This window comes from Alternaria ventricosa, assembly GCF_023758065.1.
Source record: "Alternaria ventricosa strain BMP 2768 chromosome Unknown scaffold_10, whole genome shotgun sequence".
Classification (NCBI taxonomy): Eukaryota; Fungi; Ascomycota; class Dothideomycetes; order Pleosporales; family Pleosporaceae; genus Alternaria; species Alternaria ventricosa.
Window position 1 is genome coordinate 664,588 of NW_026055690.1, and position 23,330 is coordinate 687,917.

General features: G+C 51.9%; 8 protein-coding genes and 1 non-coding gene across 9 annotated transcripts; 5 read left to right on the forward strand and 4 right to left on the reverse strand.

Annotated features, from left to right (window-relative positions):
* Positions 1-1,160: 1,160 nt before the first annotated feature.
* Positions 1,161-7,139, forward strand: J4E93_006300 (uncharacterized protein; the record flags this gene model as incomplete). The annotated part of the gene is made up of 6 exons (XM_049344217.1): positions 1,161-1,237; positions 1,904-2,069; positions 2,120-2,653; positions 3,037-3,136; positions 3,200-6,144; positions 6,249-7,139. 6 exons carry the CDS (start codon positions 1,161-1,163, stop codon positions 7,137-7,139), a joined length of 4,713 nt encoding a protein of 1,570 aa, XP_049198652.1.
* Positions 7,140-7,317: 178 nt separating this feature from the next.
* Positions 7,318-8,883, reverse strand: J4E93_006301 (uncharacterized protein; the record flags this gene model as incomplete). The annotated part of the gene is made up of 1 exon (XM_049344218.1): positions 7,318-8,883. The coding sequence occupies one exon, from the start codon at positions 8,881-8,883 to the stop codon at positions 7,318-7,320; it is 1,566 nt and encodes a 521-aa protein (XP_049198653.1).
* Positions 8,884-9,802: 919 nt separating this feature from the next.
* On the reverse strand, positions 9,803-11,226 carry J4E93_006302 (uncharacterized protein; the record flags this gene model as incomplete). Its single annotated transcript, XM_049344219.1, has 4 exons — positions 9,803-9,874; positions 9,926-10,944; positions 10,995-11,097; positions 11,152-11,226. The coding sequence occupies 4 exons, from the start codon at positions 11,224-11,226 to the stop codon at positions 9,803-9,805; spliced, it is 1,269 nt and encodes a 422-aa protein (XP_049198654.1).
* A 1,654-nt stretch (positions 11,227-12,880) lies between these two features.
* Positions 12,881-15,171, forward strand: J4E93_006303 (uncharacterized protein; the record flags this gene model as incomplete). Its single annotated transcript, XM_049344220.1, has 2 exons — positions 12,881-13,638; positions 14,220-15,171. The coding sequence occupies 2 exons, from the start codon at positions 12,881-12,883 to the stop codon at positions 15,169-15,171; spliced, it is 1,710 nt and encodes a 569-aa protein (XP_049198655.1).
* Positions 15,172-17,077: 1,906 nt separating this feature from the next.
* Positions 17,078-17,936, forward strand: J4E93_006304 (uncharacterized protein; the record flags this gene model as incomplete). Its single annotated transcript, XM_049344221.1, has 2 exons — positions 17,078-17,241; positions 17,297-17,936. 2 exons carry the CDS (start codon positions 17,078-17,080, stop codon positions 17,934-17,936), a joined length of 804 nt encoding a protein of 267 aa, XP_049198656.1.
* A 426-nt stretch (positions 17,937-18,362) lies between these two features.
* On the reverse strand, positions 18,363-18,448 carry J4E93_006305. Its single transcript has one exon. It is a non-coding gene; the product is annotated as a tRNA-Phe (tRNA).
* A 1,007-nt stretch (positions 18,449-19,455) lies between these two features.
* Positions 19,456-19,898, reverse strand: J4E93_006306 (uncharacterized protein; the record flags this gene model as incomplete). The annotated part of the gene is made up of 4 exons (XM_049344222.1): positions 19,456-19,605; positions 19,697-19,737; positions 19,800-19,825; positions 19,882-19,898. 4 exons carry the CDS (start codon positions 19,896-19,898, stop codon positions 19,456-19,458), a joined length of 234 nt encoding a protein of 77 aa, XP_049198657.1.
* Positions 19,899-20,726: 828 nt separating this feature from the next.
* J4E93_006307 (uncharacterized protein) lies at positions 20,727-21,963 on the forward strand (the record flags this gene model as incomplete). The annotated part of the gene is made up of 2 exons (XM_049344223.1): positions 20,727-20,915; positions 20,986-21,963. The coding sequence occupies 2 exons, from the start codon at positions 20,727-20,729 to the stop codon at positions 21,961-21,963; spliced, it is 1,167 nt and encodes a 388-aa protein (XP_049198658.1).
* Positions 21,964-22,194: 231 nt separating this feature from the next.
* J4E93_006308 (uncharacterized protein) lies at positions 22,195-23,318 on the forward strand (the record flags this gene model as incomplete). The annotated part of the gene is made up of 3 exons (XM_049344224.1): positions 22,195-22,303; positions 22,366-23,102; positions 23,166-23,318. 3 exons carry the CDS (start codon positions 22,195-22,197, stop codon positions 23,316-23,318), a joined length of 999 nt encoding a protein of 332 aa, XP_049198659.1.
* Between the last annotated feature and the right edge of the window lie 12 nt (positions 23,319-23,330).

Consider the following 23,330-nt stretch of genomic DNA (forward strand, 5'->3'; position numbering starts at 1 on the left):
CAATAGCAAAGGTAGCAACGGTAGGAGGACATTGTTCAACGTCTGTAAGAAGGGCCGTCGCACAATCACTGGTCAGATTGGATGGGATAGTATTGTTACTGAAGAAGGGTATCGCAATTGTCGATGGGAGATACCAAAGGGGTAGCAAAAGCCGCAGCAACATCCTGGGACTATGCGAACGCATTCTTGTGTAAGAGTCAGTATCGCCCTGTGGGAGGTCTGCGACGGTCCACGAAAGACGTACTCACAGGAATGACTGCAACCAAGAGCGACGATGCAGGATGCTTCAACTGCATTCTACACCGAGGCAAGAAAGCATGTACAGCCAGCCGCACTGCATGGGGCACCTAATCGCTCGGCACCTGCATCCCAAGGGTCCATTCTCATTATCCATCTGGCGCCGGTGTGGGTCGTGTAAGTCTCGCGGAGTATTGGCAACATGTTAGACCCCAAATCAGTTCAGCAACAGGCTAAAAAGCGGGTCCTGAAGATGCGGCGGGCGCGGCCCGAATCCGGACGGAAGGCCTGATGCCAAGCACGAACTATGAAGCTTGGCACCACTCGGAGCCGGAAGATCACCTGCAGTGAGGTGCCAATTATTTACGCCCGGCAGACGTTCAGCATTAGTTTAGGGGTAATATCATGTCATCTCCACCGCTTCGATTTTGTTCTCCGGCCCAAGACTGTCATGGTTGCTTTGATAGTACGACCGCGCTTCAGCCCTGGGCAATTCTTATCTGAGCGTCCCTCCCGCGGCAAAAAGGACAGACTCCCCAGTTCGGCCAGCGCTGGGAACCGCCTCTACATTTCAGCACTGCGCGCTGAAAATTGCTGCCATACCGGAAGTACCTGAAGACAAGATAGCTCACTAAACCTTGCAGTTGGGACCTCCGGACGGCAACTGGCACCCAGTCAGCGTGACTTATGTCCTTCCTACTTAGGTAATGCCTAGGTAGAAGCTGATATCATTTCTTGATGTCTTAGCGAGCGACCCCGAAGGCGCCAATGCGGAAGAGCGCAAATTTAGATGGGATGTCATATCTGGGCCGCATGGTAAACTTCCCGCAGCATCTCTCCCAGTACAGATCTGGAAATTTCAGTCCGTTGGCCTGGCCATGCATGCAGGGGCGCGAATTGCACGCCTACTACTCGCCGCCACGATGATCGCTGTTATTCAGGCGTCCATTGGATCCACGGCAGGTCCAAATGGAAACCTTGATGCCAACGTACCTAAGCTGTGGGTACCGGTAAGATAGACAGAGTCCATTTTCCCACGGAGCTTCTGAGAACGCTCTTTTCCAGTCCTCGATCTTGGTTTCTTTCCTACTGTTTTCAGTGGAATTAGACGCCGAGATGTCCAGATTGACTTCCGCGTTCGCACGGTGGGCCATTGTCTTCTGTGTGCTGCTCATCACTGCTACAGCGCATCAGTCGCATGCACGATTTCACCACAAGAGATCTCACGCGCCACCAACTTGCGTCAATCCAATCCAGTATGTACATGAACATTGTTAGAAGCGGTGCATTCGTAGCTAACTTCAGTCCAGTCCGTTTGACTATTCTGCGAAAGAAAAGCATACAGAACGTGCGCCTGTTTGTCCGCATCTGGCCCCACGGGCTCTACAGCCAAGAGCTGAAGAAGACTATTCATGCTCTGAGTCTAAGCCATGCAAGAACGGCGCCTGCTGCCCAAAGGCTACCGGATATTGTAACTATGGTGAAGAATATTGCGGCACAAACGGTCAAAGTCCCAACGATGTTTGCTGGTCAAATTGCGATGCCAAAGCAGAATGTGGCAAAGACGCTAAGATACCTGGTGCCAAATGTCCGCTCAATGTTTGTTGTTCAGAATTTGGGTATGCTAGTCAAAAGATTCTCAATGATACCAGCTAACACCCCACAGCTTTTGCGGCATGACGGAGAAGTTTTGCGACAAAGGTACCGAAGACGAACCAAAATGCCAAAGCAACTGTGAGCAGCCAGGGTCTGGTGGCTCTGGCGGCGATGTTCAGAAGATAGTGATCGGTTACTATGAAGCTTGGGCACATGACAGGAAATGTCAAGGCATGGTACGTCAGACCAGCCAAGAGCGAGTGCAACATACTTATCTTATTCGTAGGACTTCAAGAATATCCCAACAGGCGCACTTACTCATCTCTACTTTTCCTTCGGTTACATTTCGCCCGGTACTTTTGATCTGGTTCCGATGGACGACCTTAGCCCCGATCTATTCTCGCAGTTCACAGATGTCAAGAAGTCGAACCCCGGCTTGAAGACAGTCATTGCTCTTGGCGGTTGGACCTTCAACGATAACGGCACCGCAACTCAGCCGGTCTTCAGCGACATGGTTAGCACTGCTGCTAATCGCGCCTTGTTCATTAAAAAGTTATTCGCTTTTATGAGACAGTACGCATTTGACGGTGTGGACTTCGACTGGGAGTATCCCGGAGCAACCGATCGAGGGGGTAAGCCTGAAGACGGCAAAAACTTTGTCACGTTCTTGAAGGAACTTAACGAGGAGAACGACAAGCAGCTCATGCATTATGTTGTCTCCTTCACTGTTCCTACTAGCTTCTGGTATCTGAGGCATTTTGATCTGAAAGCTGTGGATTACGTCGACTTCGTCAACGTCATGAGCTATGATCTTCATGGAGTAAGTCAAGCCAAATATTTGCCTCCCGCTTCTGCACTTGTGTATGTCGGAAGGTCAGACGCCAAGATGAAGAGGTGACACACCTTTGCGGGATTGCCCTTCCCACAAGCTGCTTGTAAGCTGGTCTGGGTGTCGGATGCAGCGATGATGTGAACATCTTATTTCGAGCAAGCGCTAACATATGTGTCTAGATCTGGGACTCAACGAATCCGATCGGTAATCATATATATGGGCATTCGAACTTAACCGAGATCAAGTTAGCCTTGGATCTTTTTTGGCGCAACGACATCAAACCAGAGAAGCTCAATCTCGGGCTGGGGTTCTATGGTCGCAGTTTCCAGTTATCAGACCCCTCTTGCTACCGACCTGGCTGCAATTTCAAGGGCGGAGCATCTCCTGGTCCCTGTTCCGACAACTCAGGAACTTTGACATACAAAGAGATTCAACAAGTCATCAAACAGCACAAGATCAGTCCTTACTATGGTAAGCAGCCACGACGGAACCAGCACATGTGATAGATAGGCTAATCGCTTTTTGTGCTTTTAGACAAGGAGGCTCAAGTCAAGTACATCACCTGGAACCAAGATCAATGGGTGTCGTATGATGACAAAGATACATTCAAGGCGAAGATCGACTTTGCCAACAAGCTAGGCCTCGGCGGACTACTCATCTGGGCCATTGATCAAGACACGGATGATTTGGATGCTCTCAACGCCGTCGTGTCTCCAAAATCTGTCAAAGCCCTCGCGATGACTGCCGATGACGCTTCCTTTTGGGACGATGCGACTGTACCGGATTGCTATGTCACTGACTGTGGCGGTACTTGTAAGGCTGGTTTCTTCAAAATCGAACAGCAACCATGCGGTGGCGCGAAGCCTGTTACGCGCAGATCCAAAGGCAAGGACAGCCAGCTGTGCTGTCCAGTTTCCAGTGCACCAGATCCCGACAAGTGCCACTGGCGCGGCGAAGCACCTCCATGTAATGGCCGCTGCCATGACAATGAGGTACTGTTGCAGATGAACAAGTGGGGTGATGGGAAATACTGTGAAGACGGAAACAAAGCATATTGCTGCGAGTCACCTGCGGCTAAGGGTCATGACTGCTACTGGGCAGGCGTCGGCAAGGATTGCAACGGCGACGACACGACGATGACCTTTTCAGGCACATTTCTGAGCACAATCGCCGACATTGCAGACGCGATGACTTTGATCGATAATGCTCTGGTTGATTGGCTCGAAGCAGTTGACGTTGACATGCAGAAACGATACTGCTGCCCAAAGAAAGACGCCAAGAACTGGAAGAACTGCCGGTGGTACGGAGAGCCCGGATCTTGCTTCGACAACCATTGCCCGGTCGGAAAGCAAGTGCAACTCACGGACAGCCCGTATGGTTTTGGGCAATCCTGCTTCCCTCGACTGGAAAGAAACAGAGTCTACTGCTGCGACCCAACCGATGGTAAACAGCTATTCCTTCCGGTACCACTCGATCGGCTATTCAGCGATCCCCCGACTGGAGACGACGTCGATACGGACTTCGAGCTCAATGTGGACGACACCTTTGGTGGACAGGACGACAAGACCGACGATGACCCTTCCAATGCTGCATTTCAATTCGTTGTACTTGCATCGCCTAAAGAACTGCAACATTCTCTCGATAAACGCGATGGCTCTCATTGGGAACTGTTCAACTGCCAAGGCGGGCCGAGTGAAGAGGAGCAAACCATCCAGATGTTTTGCATTGACGGCTCAGAGAACAACAATTGTCAAAACATCGGACTTGGACACGGCGTACCCGGTACCATCCTGGAAATGCCAGCTGGCTGTGGAGCCGGTCGCTATGCCGTCGCGAAACATATGGTCCCTGCTGTCAATCAAACAATCCCACACCATCTTCGGAAGCGAGCGTCACATATGCCAATGGTCTACGATCTGACTTTCGACTACAACTTCAGGCGCGTTCCCCGAGATTCTGGTGATACCCAGATGAGGATAGACTTTTCCAACAAGAACGACTACTGGGACAACGTTGTCGCAGCTGCGAGCACAAAGCGTAAATCTAAACGCTCCTTGTCTGACTTTGACGGCAATCATAAGAGATGGCTCGAAGAGGAGTGGCGAGACGACTATCACGGTGGTGCTCTTAGTCATGAAGAGCTTCACAAGCGATGGTTCGGATCCGACGTGCTTGCCTGGCTCACCAACTTGGTCAGCCCCAAGATCGAGAAAGAGTTCACACATGACGTGAATGAGCAATTCATCGCCAAAATCATTGACGACAAAGTCGAGTGTGGCACAGGACCGGCCAAATTCAATGCTCATGTCTTGGTTCAGGCTCTCACAGATGTCGAGATCTCCACCAGTTTTGGCTTCACCCTCATCACGAAGCTCAATTTCGATAATCCAGGCGGCTCTCTTGACCTGAGCCAGTCGTACCTTACATTCAGCAACAGTGGTAAGGTCACTGCGGTGTTCACTCTCGAAGCCATGATCAAGGTTTCGTACGAGTCGGGAGAGAAGACAATTCTTACCCTTCCCTTCCCAGGCGCAACATTCCGAGTCCCTGGCATTGTTACTATCGGTCCCTCTGTCCGCGTGGTTGGCGAGTTCAACGCTGGCCTCACACTATCTGCCGAGATAGAAACCAAGATCGATCTTGCGGAATGGGACGTCCGGCAAACTTATCCAGCCGCCTCTGAGGAATACGAGCCTCAGGCTGACAAGGAACTGGATTCTGGAGAGACGGGCGACAAAAACGGCCTGTTGGAACCTCAATTCTACGCTTCTGTTCTAGCTTCAGGCCAGGCTGAAGCCCATCTCAAGGCCGTCGCAGAGTTTGGTATTCGCTTTGATGACAGCTGGAAGGTTGGGGCCGCAACAGCCGGAGTTGTTGCTGATGGCTATGTTCGCATGGAGGTTGGAGCTGGTAAGAGCACCGAAGCTTCATGTCCGTGGACATATGGCTTCTACGTGGGCGCAAAGTTATATGCGCAGGTCAGTACTCCACCAGCATTCGGTTGGGGAACCAAGACGTGGGATCTCCCAGGATCTGGTGAGGTCGGTCTTCCTGAGGGTGGCCAATGTCCCGACCTTCAATCAGGCGCGCCTACTAAGCGTGGTTTCACGTCGATCGACGGTACTCATCCTCTTTACCACCCTTATGAGCACTCGGGAATTGCGAACAATGCCACAGCGGTACATCGATTTGGCAAACGCGTCACACCCTGGGGTCCCCCATTCCACATTCCCCTACAGGACCTGCTGTGCCCCAGCCCTGGAGGAAGCCCCGATAACCAAGGTTCTGAGTGTTCAGAGCTTTCACATGTGGTGGACGGTAGTAGCTCTCTGGCAAAGCGTGCATCTGGCGATGTGACCCTCAATCATGTCTTTTCACGAAGTTTAGATCGCAAAACCCAGGAGTTCTGCGCCGATAAACTCGGTGGCAAGATGGTCATCGTTAGCGCTGACTTCCACACCTCTGGTACCATATTGACCGTAAGTCACCTTACATGAGTCTTCAAGGTTGGGCTTTGTAGGCTATACTTCCCTGGCGAACCTTTGCAATCACAAGTTGACCTCGCTGACGTGCACCTGCACAGGTACTCCCAAATATACCGACATATGGCTACAACAACTACAACGACTGTCTTGACATGGGTTTCGGTCAGATTGCAACGCCCACTGCCGGTAACACAGGACGCTTCGCCACAGAGCATATCTTGGAATTCCAAATGGTCAAAAACTTCTTCGAAAAATACGCCAAGCCGACAAAGTCTAGTGCTTTGACCAAGGTCAACTGTTACAACCCACAAGCAAGTACCAACTTTTGCAAGTGCGTTCAAAGCTTCTGGTACGACATCAGAGTTGCAGAAAGAATAACTATCAACGGTGTGACCAAGTCCGCCATCGATTGGGTTGGCGCTGTCTTCCCCAGCCATACCAACCAATGGAGCAACGAGCTCGTTCTTCTCGACGGTGAGGTCAACAACCTCAAAGAAGGTCTTTGGGGCGTCAGTGACGCACGCAATTCCGACACGCTCGATACATATACGGGCGACGGTACAAAGCTCTTCAAATACGTCAAAGATACCATCGCTGCCATCCGCTACCACATTGATCCTTTCATCAGCCAAACGCTGGTTGCCCAGAAAGACCGGGTCGGCCAAATGTTCAACGACCTCGAAACGATTTACCTGCCGCAAATTACAAAGACCATCAACGGTCGGCAGGTCACGTGGCGAAGTCTGGATCTGCAGACAAAGTGGAATACGTATATGCGTACTCAGAATGCGGCGGCTATTACAAACAGCTTCAGATTGGTAGATCTGTACCTGGACAAGCTGGTGGATGGATATACCTCGGTTGCGCAGAGAGAGGCAGCGGAGAGGGGGACACCTGATGCACTTATTCTCAAGGGGCTTATTGAGAAGATTGATGCCCTGCAGGCTGACTGGACCAACAACAGGCCCGTTTGGACCAATCCCATGTAGATATTGGAAACTTCGTCGGTGTACATGTCGAATTGGCGTCGAATGTAGCTACAATTACAGACCCTTTCGATGTGGTTTATGGTGGCCTGGTTCATTATAGAAAGTAAGGAGTACGTCCTGTTTACGGAGTGAATATTTGTGCTCGGAGTGACAATACATGGTATTATACATGATGATGCTACAACAAGACTTCTGCACGTTTCTCATCGGTGCGCTCGTCTTCCTTTGACTGTTCGGGAACGGGCTCCTCACTCGATGGAACCGCGTCTGCAAAGGAGTCGACCTGCTCGCCGCCCTTTGCAGACGCCGTCTCCGGGACAGACCCATCAACGCCCGGATTAACGCCCTCAACAAGCGGCATATAATCCTGCGCACCAGCCTTCCCTTGCGTTCCAGGTCCCTGTGTACTACCATCCTTCTTCCACCACCCACTCCGCCCCTTCCAGTTCGGATCATCCGACCTCGCATTCGTCTTCCTAACAAGCGAGCTACTCGCCCTCTTCTCCTCACTCTTCAAACCCAATCTCTCCGCCACCACATTCCTCCATGTATTAATCTTGGTAAGGCCATCAGCAAACATCTCCATGCCATACAACATGGCCATCTCTTTGCCCAGCCCACCACTCCTCGCCTGGTTGTGTTCTTTGATTATTGCGTCGAGGAGGCCGAGGATGTCGGCGTCGAAGTCGATGGCGTTGTCGTCCATTTCTTTGAGCAGCATGTTGATGGTTATATAGGAGGCTTGCTGGATCCACGCCGTCCGGATCAGGTGCTTGTAGAGCGTTGTTGTTGCGCCGAGGGCGTGCGAGGAGCGGCCGAGCTTTTTGATCGTGGGGAGGATGGAGAAGGGAAGGGGGGAGGAGGGGAACTCGGTGCGTAGGGTGATGACGGCGGTTATGAGGTGGTAGGGGTAGTTGTGGAAGAGGACGCGTGCGTCTGTGGAGGGTGGGGAGGGTTTGTGAGCGGCTTTAGCTTCTGATGACTTCTTCGATGCATTGTTGCTGGGTTTGGCGGTTGGCTCTTTCGTGGGGCTGCCGCTGGCGTTGTCGAGATCGAGGTCGCGTACTTTGGCAAAGACTTCGCGCTCGAGGGTTTGCCAGAGGGCGCGATCGGTGGGTGCGTTGCGTATGAGGCTATCGATCCGTTCTTGTTCCGCTAGACGCAATTCTCTGAGCTTTGCTGCCTCCACACTCGAGCCCTTCTTCTTGCTACTCTGCGATTTGCCCACTTCTGCACCAGCGGCATCTTGCTTGTTAGATCGAGCCCTCGTTCTCTGTGTACGCAATGCGCGCAATCGCGGGTCGCCTCTCAGCACTTCGTCGAAAACCTTGTCTAGCGAGGGTCTCGGGATATCTTCTGTACTCGGGATATCTTCTGTATTTTTCTGGAACTCTTCGAACACCTCGTCGACATCTACCAAAGGGTCTTTCTTCTTCTGTTGGCGCCCTTCATTATCAAACTTCCTGTACAACTTCTGGAACGCGGCCCGCTCGGTGCGAGATATAGTAGTCTTTCGGGGAGGCTGTTGATCGACAACAGGCGGTAGATCTGCATCGTCTTCGAAGGGAATGTCCTCGCTAACGTACGGGCGCGAAGGGGTGTGAATATTGCGGCGAGCAATTGGTCGTGTGGCGGACTGCCATTGCTGGATCGTGGGTGTCTGGTACAGGAACGGAAGGAGCGTTTTGCTTGGCGAAACTCGAGAGCGCGACAATGCTCGCACCGAATTAGAGCATATAGACATGGAAGGAGGCGCCGCACAAAAGCAGCGAGTTGTAAACAGCACAGCAGACGTGAATGACACGATGATGCAGCCCGCCGTGCAAGTCCCAAATCTTTTGGGATCGCCGCGGCTCGGTGGTGGTCCGAGCTCAACCTACCGCGTTCGGAAGTTCTCAAAAACCATCGAAAACTCAAGCACTCTCCAGGTGCACAGCGGCCAAAAACCTTAAACTAGGTACATGAAACGCATCCTCATTGGCTGAGCGCAGTCGTCCAGATAAGGCAACTTTTGAGATCCATCGAAGACGGCATGGAAGCAACTCGGCCCTCCAAACTGCAAGCCCATTGGCTATTGTCAACCCCCTCCATCAGGCAGGACCTGAAATCCATCGAAAACTGCAACAGGCGGCCCATTACTGGAAACTGGTACCAAAAGGAAACCGTTCATTGGCCAAGTTCAGTATACCGCATCCGGTAGGTTTGGAGATATCCGTCGAACGCAAGATTTACTGGAAACCTGTACCTAATGCGAGGTGTTGATTGGTGAAGTCCTGCGCTGGGTAGAGGAGGCACGATCGAGCATCTTGAGCTGCTTCCTCATCCACAGGAGATGGGAATAGACATCACCGCATTTTTCTCGACGCATAAGGTGGGAGCAATATCTGCATAAAAGCTTTCGCATTGTAAAATGTCTAGGTCTCGCTCATTTTGACGATGTGTTGACAGTTGACCAATCCTCTAGTGAACGCATGAGATCATCAGCAATATGGCATTTGCTCAACTAGGAATATTCCAGGACAGGTTTTACAACGTGCAGAAGCTTGATTGGAATGGTGTAGTGCCCGGAAATCTATTGTTGAACTCCTGAGTATAAAACGATGGCTGACCAGATTAGAAAGTTTGAGATGTTATAAAAGCGACACAGATCTTCCAAATTCGTCTCATGCCGTGGTAGGAGGCGTCTTTGTCGGCAGCCCTTTACCGATTCGCTCAATCTGAGCGCCGTAGAAAGCCTAATGTTTCGTTAGCACCCACATCTTCACTTCTCGGGGGACCAAACTTACACTCTCAGCACCAGCACCTAAAGCCTTGACCGGAATCTTGCTGACCAACCAGCTCGGCTTTACAGCATCCAACCTCAGACTGACATCACTACCCGCAGCCTCTGCCTCCAAGACTTTCTTCGCAAAACTCGAGTCCACAGCAGCTGGTCGCGCCAAACCGATCAGATCACAAGCATTCTCCTCGAGCGCGGCCCGCATACCTGCCAAGCTGCGGAAACCGCCCGTAACCATCAAGACCACCTCTGGGAACTTCTGCCTAACCACCCTCGCAAAATCAAGGAAGAAAGCCTCGCGCTTCGCGGTACGCTCAGACACCGGCTTCTCGCCAGGCTGCGGCTCGTCGCCCTTCATCATCCTAGGGTTCTCGTACGATCCACCGCTGATCTCGAGGAAGTCGATACCGGTATCTCTAAGGTAACCGATCTGTTGCATAACATCTTCCACATCGCTGGAATGTTGGACGTCAGCAGAGTTGAGCTTGATGCCGACTGTAAATGTAGATGGGACAACAGCGCGGATAGCATTAATGATGTCGAGAACGATGCGGGCGCGGTTGAACGCTGAGCCGCCGTAGTTGTCCTGTCGTTGGTTGGTCTTCGGGGACATAAAGATGTTGAGTAGGTACCCGTGTGCGGCGTGTAGTTCTACACCGTCGAATCCTGCTTCGCTGAGGAACTTGGCTGCGTCGGCGTGTCTTTTTACCACGTCTTCGATCTCTGCGACTGTCATCTCTCGTGGGGTACCGAAGATGAGCTTTTGTGCAGTCTTTGCCCAGATGTTGTCTTCGAATTGTAGCGCGATAGGGCTTGGGGCGATGTTCTTCTCGAATAGCCCTTTGGAACCTGCTCCGAGGGGACTTTGACGGCCGGGGTGGTTAAGCTGGACGATCGCTGGGGTACCTTCGACACGGCATGCTTCTGCATATCTGCGCCATTGAGCAATGAGTTCGGGGTTAGTGCTGGGTGTGAGAGAGACATCAAGGGCGTTTCCGAGCCAGCGCTCATCGATCATCACGTTCCCTTGATATGTCAGTCTTGAGCAAGGTTGGTCACCAAGGGTTGGTTTGTACCTGTTATGATTCCGCCCCATCCTCCCTTTCCCCATGCTTTGTAGGCCGCCATGAGGGTTTCTGTGGGATTGTGAGACTTTGACATGGTTTCTGCCATCGCTGCCTATGGGTGTGTTAGGGACATAGTTGCACTGCGTTTGTTTCCGTCGTTCTGTACCTTGAGTAGCCTGTTCTTAAACACAAGACCGGATGGCAGTGTCACCGGATCGCTGAGTTGACGATTATTCTGCATCTTGAGACGTTGTTCGTGGTTTTCGTATCGGTTGGTGCCGACTGGTGTGTTCTTCAATTCCGAATATTGTGTAGGTGTCTGATTAGCCTCAACGCAGGTTTTATGCCTTGTAGCAGTCTTGACGGTTATGTTTTGGTGATGATGTTGCTATTCTGCTATTTTCCAGCTCGCGCCTGCTATTATACATGTATTTCTCTTCTAGAAGCTGCGGTGCAATACACACCCCTTCGGTGTGAAGATTGAACCGGTTACTGATAGCGGACGAGGTTCGGCGGGGACTAGTACTGAGTCCAAAATATAGGGGAGGCCTCGAAGGCAGAGCACCTCGGTTCATTTGAGGCATGTGGCGTGTGCTCGGTTTCGGGCCGTTCTCCAAGACGCGGCGAGATTCTGAATCCTCCGACTTTTTGCAGAAATTTGTCCATCAAAGCATGCATCTCTCACATCGAAGATATGCGCTTCTCGATCCACGTTTGACGGACTGAAGTTACTTGCGATGTGAAACCTGGTAGCGTCGGGTTGTCAGAGGACGGAGTTCGCGCGCGACGTCATCTGGCTAGGAAGCGGCTGAGGCCGCAATCAGACGTGTCAGGGTCCGTGCTGCTCCCGTACTCGGAGCAACCTACTACCCTGCGTTCGGCGGATTACTCACGCGGCGGCGAAGAGACTGACGAACTCATCCACAAAAGGTCAGAATACGCTGAAGCTTCGTTGCATCAATATGACAACGCATAGGGCCTACAGCGGCTGCGGCCAAGCCGGGGTATCTCAGGTATTTCAGATGCACTTGCAGGAAGGCAAGGCTGATCCATGGACGCTGATTAAGAAAAACTTAATGAATGTCGATCCGTCTTCCAACACATGCGCTCCATTCATCGATTGGTCTATTCGAGAAATGGCATTGCAGATAGTAGGTATCAGACCTGCTGCTGATGATAACACCGCGATGGTGAGCAATCAGTTATTGGTCGCAGTCAGCATGGCGCATTCCACCTCGCACAAAGTGCAACTTTCTTTGCGTAAGCAATGAATCACACCACCGGAAAAGAGACGGGTGGGGCCTTAAGGGTGCACTTCGACATCTACCGTATGCCAAGATCAGATCTCCTCCCGCTTCCACGTCTATGGGAACGCTCAGTCTTACGACGCCACAAGGCTCCCTTGCCCCCAGTTCGATACACCTACCCGTCTCAATCCGCGCCTGTCGGTGGGTTTCCGATGTCGCTATGCGACGCACACTCCCCTGTCAGTTGTATAAGAACCCGTTTCGCCTAAGGCCAGTGTACATAAAGGCATATGCAGCCTCTTACCCTTTTGGGAAACTGGTATGACTGCATCAACAGTTGCGATTCGACGTTGCGCCTGATGCCATGCGGCCCAGAACCATCAGCTTCCTCAGCCTCACGCCTTCTTACCCAATTGTGAGCCGCCCATCGGTGTGAGACCAGCACCAAGCACCTTCCAACCAAAGCCTTGAGCCGGTACAAAGTCCGAGTATAATGCCCTGCTTTGACACCTCGTAAAGACAAGGTGCAGCAAGCTAAACCCATACGACTAATCGGCAATATCAGGACTCAATACAATGATGGATATTAATGCCGCAAGGCTCTTATCGTTGGATTCAGCTCTGTCACTCGCTGCGCCCTTCACGAAGATGTTGCTATACTGCACTGGAGGCGAGACTGGACTTTCAGGACGCAATGCAACACAGCGCGTCTCTCTGCGGTCTTCCAAACCTCCCAGACCTTCACCCCCGCCAAAAGCCTCGATGGATAGCCTGCCGAACGAACTCGTCCTAGACATCTGCAGTTACCTATCCCCATCGGAACTCTGGTTCAGCGCGCGCCCCACTTCCCGTCAATTCTACAACTGCGCCAAAGAAGTCTTATTACAAAAGTGCTTCCACGAAGAGCAAGTCCACTTCTCTCGGTGCTGCTTCTGGTGCAGCCTTGGACACTCTTCCATAGAAACAGTCCTGAGAACCATCACGCCACTCTTTAGTGACAAGCAAAAGCTGCGCATAGCAAGCATCAGCGACCAGGCTTTGCTTGCTAAACTGGCTTTCGGAGGACTGTGCAATCGCATTGCGAGGTTTGAGCAAAAGATCAATGTTTCTGTCGGAGGAGGCGAAGAGGTCACAATCACCGCTGCAGAGTGGCTGGGATACGTGGGACATCTACCTCGCGATGTCCAGGTGCGCCGGTATGGCTTCCTGGCGTTCTACTTTGCACGAGTCGGAAAGAAGAAAGTGGAATGGCGGATCACAGAACCTCTTCTGTCGGTTACGCACGTGCTAGGATTCATTGTGGTGGGTGTAGTCATTGTGGCCTCCGCATTGTCTGTCCTAGTTGTTGGCGGTGCCATCTGGGAAGCATGCATACTGGCTAAGGGGTTGTGGAATTTCTTTGACAGGTTGGTAGAAGCTTGCATACCAGATAGACTCACGCGAGACTGATCAGCGGCGCAACAGACCAGTTGCGCTACCACAAATACGAGCGTAAAAGCTTACCGGCTCGAGCATTCAAGGATGCTTCCAAGGAGTCTATTCGAACGAATTATAGAATGGTGGGGTGCGCTGGTCGGCTAGATGACTGGAAACATGGAACTGCTGTCCCTTCCAAGCAGCCACCCAACGGGCATCCGCAGCAGGCGTCAGCGTTACTCAGGGACGCAGATGGATAAGCAGGGCAAGAACATCATCATCGGCCCCGCTTGAAGAGTGGATCAGGACAACTTTGCTATGAGAACGTTAGAAAACGTTGTGGCGTTTATCTGGTCATGCGAGCGTCTCCACGAATTTTCTCAGAAGCAGCCACGTTTTACAGTTTCAACGCAATAATTTACCCAAGAACAACGTTCGGAGCAAATACTTCAGGCTTTCACATCACGACCATGACCGTACACAAACGCGAATCTCGTCTCCGCCGCTGGGCTAGAAAACTTGGCAGCTGTCTGCGAAACCATCATCCGCACCGCAAGTACAAATCCGCTAGCTATGTGGATATGGGTAAAGCAGCCTCGTCACCTGTACGTCGCCCCGACGTTCGGCACACACCACGCAAAGGGCTCATCGGTCGAAGAGAGCAGCCTTCGAAAAAGGTACACAACGGCGGCACCAAAGCATGGGGTGAACAGACTAAATGGGCGTTACCTTCAGCAGGAAGCCTCAGAAAGGCTACACTACAAGAGACTCCGACAGACGAGACTATTCGGCTAGTAAACCCGAGTGTGAACTCACTTGTTGGAGGGCGACTGGGTTCGCAAACACCAAGATTTTCTGGAAGGGTAACCAAGCGGGCTGTTGGTGAGCCTCAGAAACAAAACGCAGAAGTGCCAGGTCTATTAGAAGGCCCGCGATCCGTGCTCTCATGGCAAGAGTCGTTTGAGCTACAGCGAACACTCAGGCGAGAACTGCCTCCACCTCCCTCTAACAGATACGATTCTGCGGTCGACGTGACAATCCGACCCCTTAACGTCCGCAAGCATCAAGTCCAGAAGCCGTACTGCCCTTCTGGATTGGGAAGATCGGCCGCCGTACCCGTTCAGCCCAAACCCTCGGCCAACCCTCGAATTCTCCAAGCATCAGCATTTCATTCCCAGGTTGCCTTACCCACAACGGACAAGGAGCCAGTGAGAGGCTGGGAACAAGATTGGGAAAAGCCTCTTCAGCAACGCGTTGGAGACTCGAGAGCGATATGGAAGTCGGCGTCACACCGTCTTCTACTGCGAAACAAAGATAGCGTTCAACGACTGGATGCTGAGCAAGCAATAATGGAGCAGATGACTGCGAGGATGGAGTTGGAGAAGAGGCAGCAGCCTCAGATGAGGAGCATTCAGAGCATTGAAGAGATGGCCGAAGAAGACAGGAGGGCAGATGAGGAATGGAATGGTAAACACAGTCTGGCAGCCCTGAAAGGTCGACGTGCTAACAGCTTGGTCATCTAGGCATCGCAAACCAACTTGCATTCGATGCACAACTCCCTGGTGTTCAGGAAGTCAAGTCCGTCTCATTCCGTCACCAGAAACGCCACATCGCAAATGCTCGGCGGTAATTACACTGATCCACGGGCCACAATCGCACAGTCCATGGAAGCTTCGATGCTTCTACGATGTGTTAAAAGTAAACGGCAGTCGAAATTGGTATGTTGAGGATAACGTGGGCGCCGGAGATTTGATATGGCGAGGGCGCGTACCACGCTGGCCCAAGCATGGCATTCTCAAGATGTCCATGGCGGTCAGAAGGGCAGCCAATTTTGCCAAGCAGACCGAAGGACGACTGAAGTGGTGTGTAAGGTCTTGGTGTCGTATGTTGTTTTGTGGAGTTTACGAACCACCAATTCTTACAATTCGCTCGTACACCATGCATATGTACATTGTTGTTCCATAGATAATCGCAGTGCTTTTTCTCCTCCGCAGCAAGCATTCGCTGGCAAGATGACGGTGAGACGGAGCTTGTGCTCCATCGAGAGAACGGGCGTGCGCTAGCTCTGGTATTCCAAAAAAGCAAAATGGCAGTCTGTTTTTCCTCACTTGCCGGCCTGGTGAGTCCCCTCCCTGCCTTAGTCCGCGGGGCGTGACCGATGAGGAGGACCATGCAACGGCATTACCATGGTACGGTGAGGAGTAGTCCGGCACGTACCTGGCTACGGCGGCAGAAACAGCGTGCCGGAAAGGGTATTTGGAAGAGAACTCGATCGCCCACGGAAACAAGCAAAGCCCGCATGGCATTGTTTGCACCACCTTGAACGTGTTGGCATGTTGTTCATTTCCCGACTGTCAACACTGCCATTTCTACGCACACTTCCGCATTAGCATTCAGTATGCTCTGCCTTCCGCTTTTAAACATGTTCAGCTCCAACAAGACCGACCACGACTTCTCAGATCACTCTTGCAATATGTGTCGACGCGCCACCGATTTGAGCCCGTCACGGAATCCGAATACCTGCACTTCAAGACCGGCAATGTCACATCGAGGCCCGGTAGCCCATCTACCTCACACGATCATCAATTCCAATCTTGGCTGCCGGAATCACACCTTCCGGTTGCAATTCAATCGATTCCTGGTGGAGGATCCAACAGTCGCCGTATTCTCCGTCGAACAAGAAGCACCAATCTCAAGCGTATGGCGAGACGAGGACCGCCGAGGCTGCTATGGATGGGCCCGAATTTTCTCCGGTTCGCGGTCCAGATGCAACGTGACGATGAGTGTCGGACAGCACTGGACACTTGGTGTATCGAACAAGTCGATTCGGTACTGGAACATGGAAGAGGGGGTCATCCTAGTGGATTGGGGTCAGCTTTACGATAGCTACTTCAAGCAGTTGAAGACAAAGAACCAGGAGAGGTCGACAACTATTGCAGAACATGATTATGGACAGGACGAAGACATGCCGCCCAACCGTGCCATGCAGCGAGTATCTCCAATTGGTCGCGGCCCGGCGACAGCAAACTCGACAGCTCACGAGATTGGCACACGGTTCAGCAATGGTTTAAGGGTTGTGAGAGACGCAATTAGAAGTCGTGTTGGTGAAGGCAGACCGAGGGGAACAGGACGGGAAAGGATCGCGCTCGCACGCGTCCCTCTAATGTGGACGAACCCGAGCTATCAAAGATTGCGATAATAGGGACGTTGATAGCCACTTAATACAAAGACATAATAGATCCATGAGCAGCAACTACCCCACAAAGTCATTGACGCCGCCACGAGAGGTCGATGACGTCCGTGTAAACTCTGACGCGTGACGCGTGAACGCCCTCCCGATTTAGCGACAAAAAAAGTACAAACCCCGCTATAGCCCCGCCCATAACACCAACACCTTCACATCTTTGAAGCACATAGCAAAGCACCAAAATGTCTACCTGTGTTATCTGCGACAAGCCCCTCGAGGTAGAAGTCGAGCGCGACGAGGACGAAGAGTACGAGGGCGGCGCATCGTCATCCGGCAAAGGACCAGCGGCGGCACCAGAAACATATCCCGATGACGTCCAGCTAACCTGCGGATGCCACTTCCACTGGTACGCAACACCTATTTTGCGCAATCGCATACTATCGCTAACATAGCTCGTGCAGGGACTGCCTCCTCTCCGCCTACGAAATAACCTCATGTCCCCACTGCGGCAAAGAAATCTCCAGCACAGGCGACGGTCAACAAAAGGTCCTCTGCCGACTCAACAACGAAGGCGGAATCCAAGAGAACCTCGATATCCTGCCGCTCCTCACCGAAGAATCATACCTGAAAGCGTACCCGGAAGACAGGAAAGCGCGCGCTTTCCTCGAGTTCTGCCGCGAAGGCGATTATAAGGCTGTTGTCGAGCTGCTGCTGAACGATGACGATGATAGCGAGGACGACGAGGGCGATGTGGAAATGAGCACTACGGATCATCCAGAGAAGGAGGTGGGCATTGACAGGATGTTGAGATACCAGGATCCGATTGGGGATATGCAGTCGGGGCTACATGCGGCAGTGCATGCGCAGAGCAGAGAGGTCGCGTGGTTGTTACTGCTGCTGGCGAGCAACTATCCGCTACTTGACTTCCCTACGCAGGTCTTCCAGGAGGCGGAGGCTATGGGTATTATGAGGGGGCTTACAGAGGACAAGATCGATATCAGGAGCCTGAGGGATGCAAATGGGAGGACGGCGGAGGATATTGCGAGGGAGATTGGTGGGGTGTGGGTGGGATGGACGGATAACAACAGGTTGGCGATATGAGGAATGTGACAGAGCGTGTTTCCTGGGGAACAATACGATGCTTTCGGTTTCTAAAAGGAGGGCCAGGAGTTTACCACGCGAAGTGCACAAAAAGGGTGTGCAAGAAGAGAGGAAGGATCGGTATCTTGGTCCAATAATTAGTATGACCCTTATGACATACAGGTGCTCAAAACAAAAGCACTTCATGGCCAGCCTTTCGGTGCGCTTGGTCGAAATCTACAGTCAACAAATCTACAACATCTGCCAGATGCACCTCGTAACATGCGCAGAAGTGACAATTTTGATAGAGTGAGCGAAAGGGGCACTTCTGCTGTTCTCATCCAGACCACCAATGACAGCAAAAAGGATATAACCAGACTCGTCCGCCATGTCTGTCACACCCGCAAAAAGAATGGTTCGAAGAATCCCGAGCAAGCTCGAGCACGTTGTCCCCTTCGTGGATCGAACACGATACCTCCAGATTTAGTGACTGAGACTTCAGTCTGGCGCTCTCCCAATTGAGCTAAGGAGACGGTTGTGATAGGGATTTGATGGAGAAATTGAAGAATGCAAAATTTATATCTCAGTTTACGCGGCAGAAACCAAGAAGCTGAGGACAAGAAAAGGGAAAAGATCCAATAGGAATCTGTTGTGGCGAAATCAAAACCCTGCTTCGTGATGAAGTACGTTGGTGGGGTGGAAGTGGGGTTTGCACCGCGGGCTAGACTTGGCCAGGCCTGAGACGGGAACTGGGCATGGTACACCAGAGTGGTGATTGGCAATGTGGGAACACTGGGTTCATTACTGTTGTACGTTGCACCTCGGTTTGTCTGTTTTCGGGGCGGGATTTTCTTGTATGCGCGCTGCACATCAGGACTACGAGTTCGACTCTACTGTGCGGATCACCTAATCAAGTAAGACGCGAGACATGCGCGCTTACCATACATAAACACAGAGATAACGATGTTGAATTGAATTGTTGCAATATTAGAATGGCGTCGTATCATAGGCTATGCTTAGGTGCCATCTTCAAAGTGGCTTGTTCGAATCACGGGAAATCTGTCTCTTGGAATGCATCGACAGATGGTCCCACAGGAGTGAGTGGCAAAGTGTCCATACATTCCCCAAGTTCTTGTCGAATCGGCCAACAGAACGTGTCTGCTATACATGCTCAGCATCCCGGCCGGGTGCTTGTTGCACGCGTCTTCTCCCGCTTACGCTAGTTTGACAACTTATATCTGTGCCTCTGGAACGTCGTTAGTCTTAGGCTTCTCAACATTAAATCACTACCGTCAGTCGATCACAGAGGAGATAGCCCCTCGGTAGTAGTATGAGAACAAAACGTGTATGGTAGCCAATAATCGGATTCGTGATATATCGATCCCTACGCCTGTGTATCATGCCTCGTCAAATCGCCATAGATGGCCGTCCCCTAACAACTCCTCACTCCTCGCCCGTGGTATCTCATGCTCGTGTAAATAGCAAACTTTGTCGTATCGTCCGTTGTCGTCGTCGTGCACTCGCTCGGAAGTCCGATCGTTTATTTCACAACACCCTCGTCGGCGTTGAAGCAGACATCGAACTCCTTGCTGTGCTTGTTGGTTGCGTGATCGGTAAGCATCTTGCGGCTCGTGGTGCCCTGGAACGTTTGGAAGCAGGTTTTGCACTTGATGGTCTGGGCGGCGGCGTTCTGGCGATGTGTTAGCAGTGCGACTTGTAACTGTGATGTGAATGCGGGACCGCGACGTTGCAGGATCGCGCGAGGGAGCGGGGTTACGTACGGCTTTCAGTTGGCTCTTTGCTTCCTTGGGACCGGCATCACCTGTAGATTGGGGTACGAAATTAGTGTCTGTCTCACGGGCGGCTCTATGAAGGGATGCTAACCCTTCCTATCGCGTTTCTGCTGCGCTCTTCGAAAAATGTTAGCAAAGGTTCTAAAGCGTTGAGACACGTATAGAGGACTTACTTGGCTCCGTTACCCATCTTGTAGTTTGCTGATAGTCAGTCGCTGAGTGTGAGTGGGGATATATGTCGAGAGCGATCAAAGTCCAAGGTTGTATTTGTGTGAAGGCTGGCGGTTCTGCGAGATTATTTGCGACGGCGGGGAGGGTCCAGGCCGTTTGGTCGAAAGGCGGTGTTGGCACTTCCGGCGTTAAGCGGCATCGGGTTAGGTCCTCCGCGCTATCATGTGAATCTATCTTTCACGCCACTGCGATCTACTGCCGCCTTAAATCGCGTCGAGTCACGTCTCCTAGAGCATGTATCCTTAACATGTCCATCTTTCGGTAACATATCGCTGAGCTACACATTGTGACGCGCGGCAGCTTTCCATACACTCCACGTTTTATCCCTGGACGCGACCTCGGGAGCTACGTGATAACTCACCGTTTGGCAGGATTACATGATAACATACCATCGATGACATACCATCGATCGAAAAATACACTTGCGCGATGGCTCCCGTCTTCACGGTCAGTAACTACACGGCCATCGCAACCTGCAGGTAGTCACGATCTAGTGTGTCACTAACCCGTAGGTACAAGTACCACATGAACTTGAAGGGTTCGGATAATACAGGTAGTGTATCTATGAGCTCACCTAGATATCTAACCGTTGTCATATCTCGATTCAAATTTCGCACCGTCACTAAGTCCCTGTGTTTCACACCTTTTTCCTGAACATGGTACAAACGGACATAAAGCCAGGCAGGTACTCGGTCTCCATCCTCGTTTGCTAATCTTCATCCTCTCTTTACCATGAGCTTTCCCTCAATCTTTTCCTAAAACCTAATATCATTGTTCTCTCGACACCATGGCCCACAGCCACAGCAGCCACGAGCCAGACCATCATGCGCATGGGCACAAGCACGGCCGCTTCCAAGTCAGTCGAAAGACCCGCCTCAGGGCCGTGATAGCCATCTCTTTCTGCTTCTTCGCAGCCGAAATCTCCGTCGGCTTCTATACATCATCACTTGCCCTGGTAGCTGATGCCTTCCACTATGTGAGTCCCGCGTCATCCTACGTGTCTATGTTACACCTTCCTTGCGTAAAAGCACTAACAACATCTCCAGCTCAACGATCTCATCGGCTTCATTGTGGCCTTGGTAGCTGTCCAGGTGACAGAGCGCAAGACCTCACCTCCAGATCTCTCCTTCGGTTGGGCGCGGGCCTCACTCCTCGGCGCCTTCTTCAACGGCTCTTTCCTTCTCGCTCTAGGCGTCAGCATCACGCTACAATCTATCGAACGCTTCATCCGCATCGAGCGCGTCGAGAACCCCAAGCTGGTCCTGATTGTGGGTTGTGTCGGCTTAGCTCTCAACATTATCAGTGCCTTGTTTCTACACGAGCATGATCACGACCATGGCCCTGGTAGCAACGGCGACGAAGAGAGCATGTCACTTACCCCCATACATGCCAATCACCTGCATATATCCGCCAAACCAAAGAAGCACGGCATGGATCTGGGTATACTTGGAGTTCTCATCCACGTCATCGGCGACGCGATCAACAACATCGGTGTGATCATCTCCGCCGTTATCATATGGTTCGTCAAGTCGCCTAATCGCTATTATGCCGACCCCGCAGTTAGTATGTGGATCGCCATTATGATTCTTCTTACCGCAATTCCCCTCACGAAGCGTAGCGGCAAGATCCTGCTTCAGTCTGCACCCCTGGGCGTCAAGATTGAGGATGTCAAACACGATTTGGAGGCCATTCCTGGAGTGCTTAGTGTGCACGAATTGCACGTTTGGCGTCTGGATCAGAAGAAAGCTGTCGCATCTGCACACGTTGTGGTCAGTGACCCTGATATCGCGAGCTTCATGAGCAAAGCCAAGATTTTCTCTGAATGTCTGCATGCGTACGGCATTCATTCGGCAACACTACAGCCTGAGCTGGCTGCTTCTTCGGACAGGCTCCATGAGGTTGAAGGTGGAGGCAGAGTAACAGCCGAAGGCGTCACAAGTGCAACGCAAACTGCACGAACGAGTACGGAGACGTGTGGTGTGCCTTGTGGTGTTACTTGCGAAGAGTTGAAGTGCTGCACCTGAGTTCCGAAATTGGCTCGATTTCGGAATCAGTTCCGCGGTCCCTGCATGAGCTTACGACGGGGCGTTCAGATACCCCACTATGAGCTCCCTAGCTGAGCATCAGCATCACAGTACACAATCATTGACATAACGAACGATATATGAACAGATAGCCGAAGCTTCTCCTAATAGAAACACATTCTCTTGTGCGTTGGATATCTTGAATCTCATCTATCATCCACCCAGCACAAAATGACCACCAAAGAAATCCACAAGTACGGCACCGACGATGGCTGGCACGGCGTCATCCAAGAAGGAGGTGAATTCCCACCCGAGAAAGACAGATACCACCTCTACATCGGTAAGCCTACATAAATCCACAACACCATACCAAAGCAGCACTCACGCCAACGTATCCCCCAGGCCTCTTCTGCCCCTTCGCCCACCGCCCAAACCTAGTCCGTCACCTCAACCACCTCCAACCCTACCTCCCCGTCTCCATCGTCCGCCCCTACCCAAAGGGCGAACCGGGCTGGCGCTTCGACGCCAGCTATCCCAACGCAACACCCGACCACCTCTTCAACAGCCAATTCATGCACCAGATCTATTTCCGCGACGACCCAGCCTACAAGGGTAAATACAGCGTGCCGCTCCTGTGGGACAAGAAGAGCGGGCGCATTGTAAACAATGAGAGTGCGGAGATGTTGAAGTGGTTACCGCGGGCGTTCGATTCGGTGTTGGAGAGTGAGAGAAAGCTTGTGGGCATTAATTTCTATCCCCAGGAGCTACGCCAGAAGATCGATGAGATTAGTCCGTGGTTGCAGTCGCTGATTTGCGCAGGCGTGTATAAAGCGGGGTTCGCACCGACTCAGGAAGGTTACGAGAAGGGTGTTGTTCCGCTTTTCGCTGCGCTGAATCGACTTGAAGAACTTGTGCACAAGAATGGCGGCCCGTATATCCTCGGCGACAAGCTGACTGAGTTGGATCTCCTGGCGTACCCGACGATCGTCCGTTTCGATACGGTCTACTCGCAGCATTTCAAGACGAATCTGGGTTCGATACGACATGATTACCCTGTTTTGAACAATTGGCTCAAGAATCTATATCATAACGTTGAGGGGTTCAAGGAAAGTACGGATTTCAGGCATATCAAGGAGAATGTAAGTGGAACTGCGAATCGTCGTGCAGGGTGCTGTGATGGCTGACCTTGATTGCGCACACAGTACACGAAGAGTCATGGCGATATCAACCCGCTCAGTATCACGCCACTAGGACCGTATCCGGACGTGGAAGAGGGGTATGAGAAGGATTGGAGTAAGTTGAAGCCTGGCAAGGTAGCGCATCCGCGGGTTTTGGAGGAACAGAGTAAGCTTTAAAGAAAAGGCGGC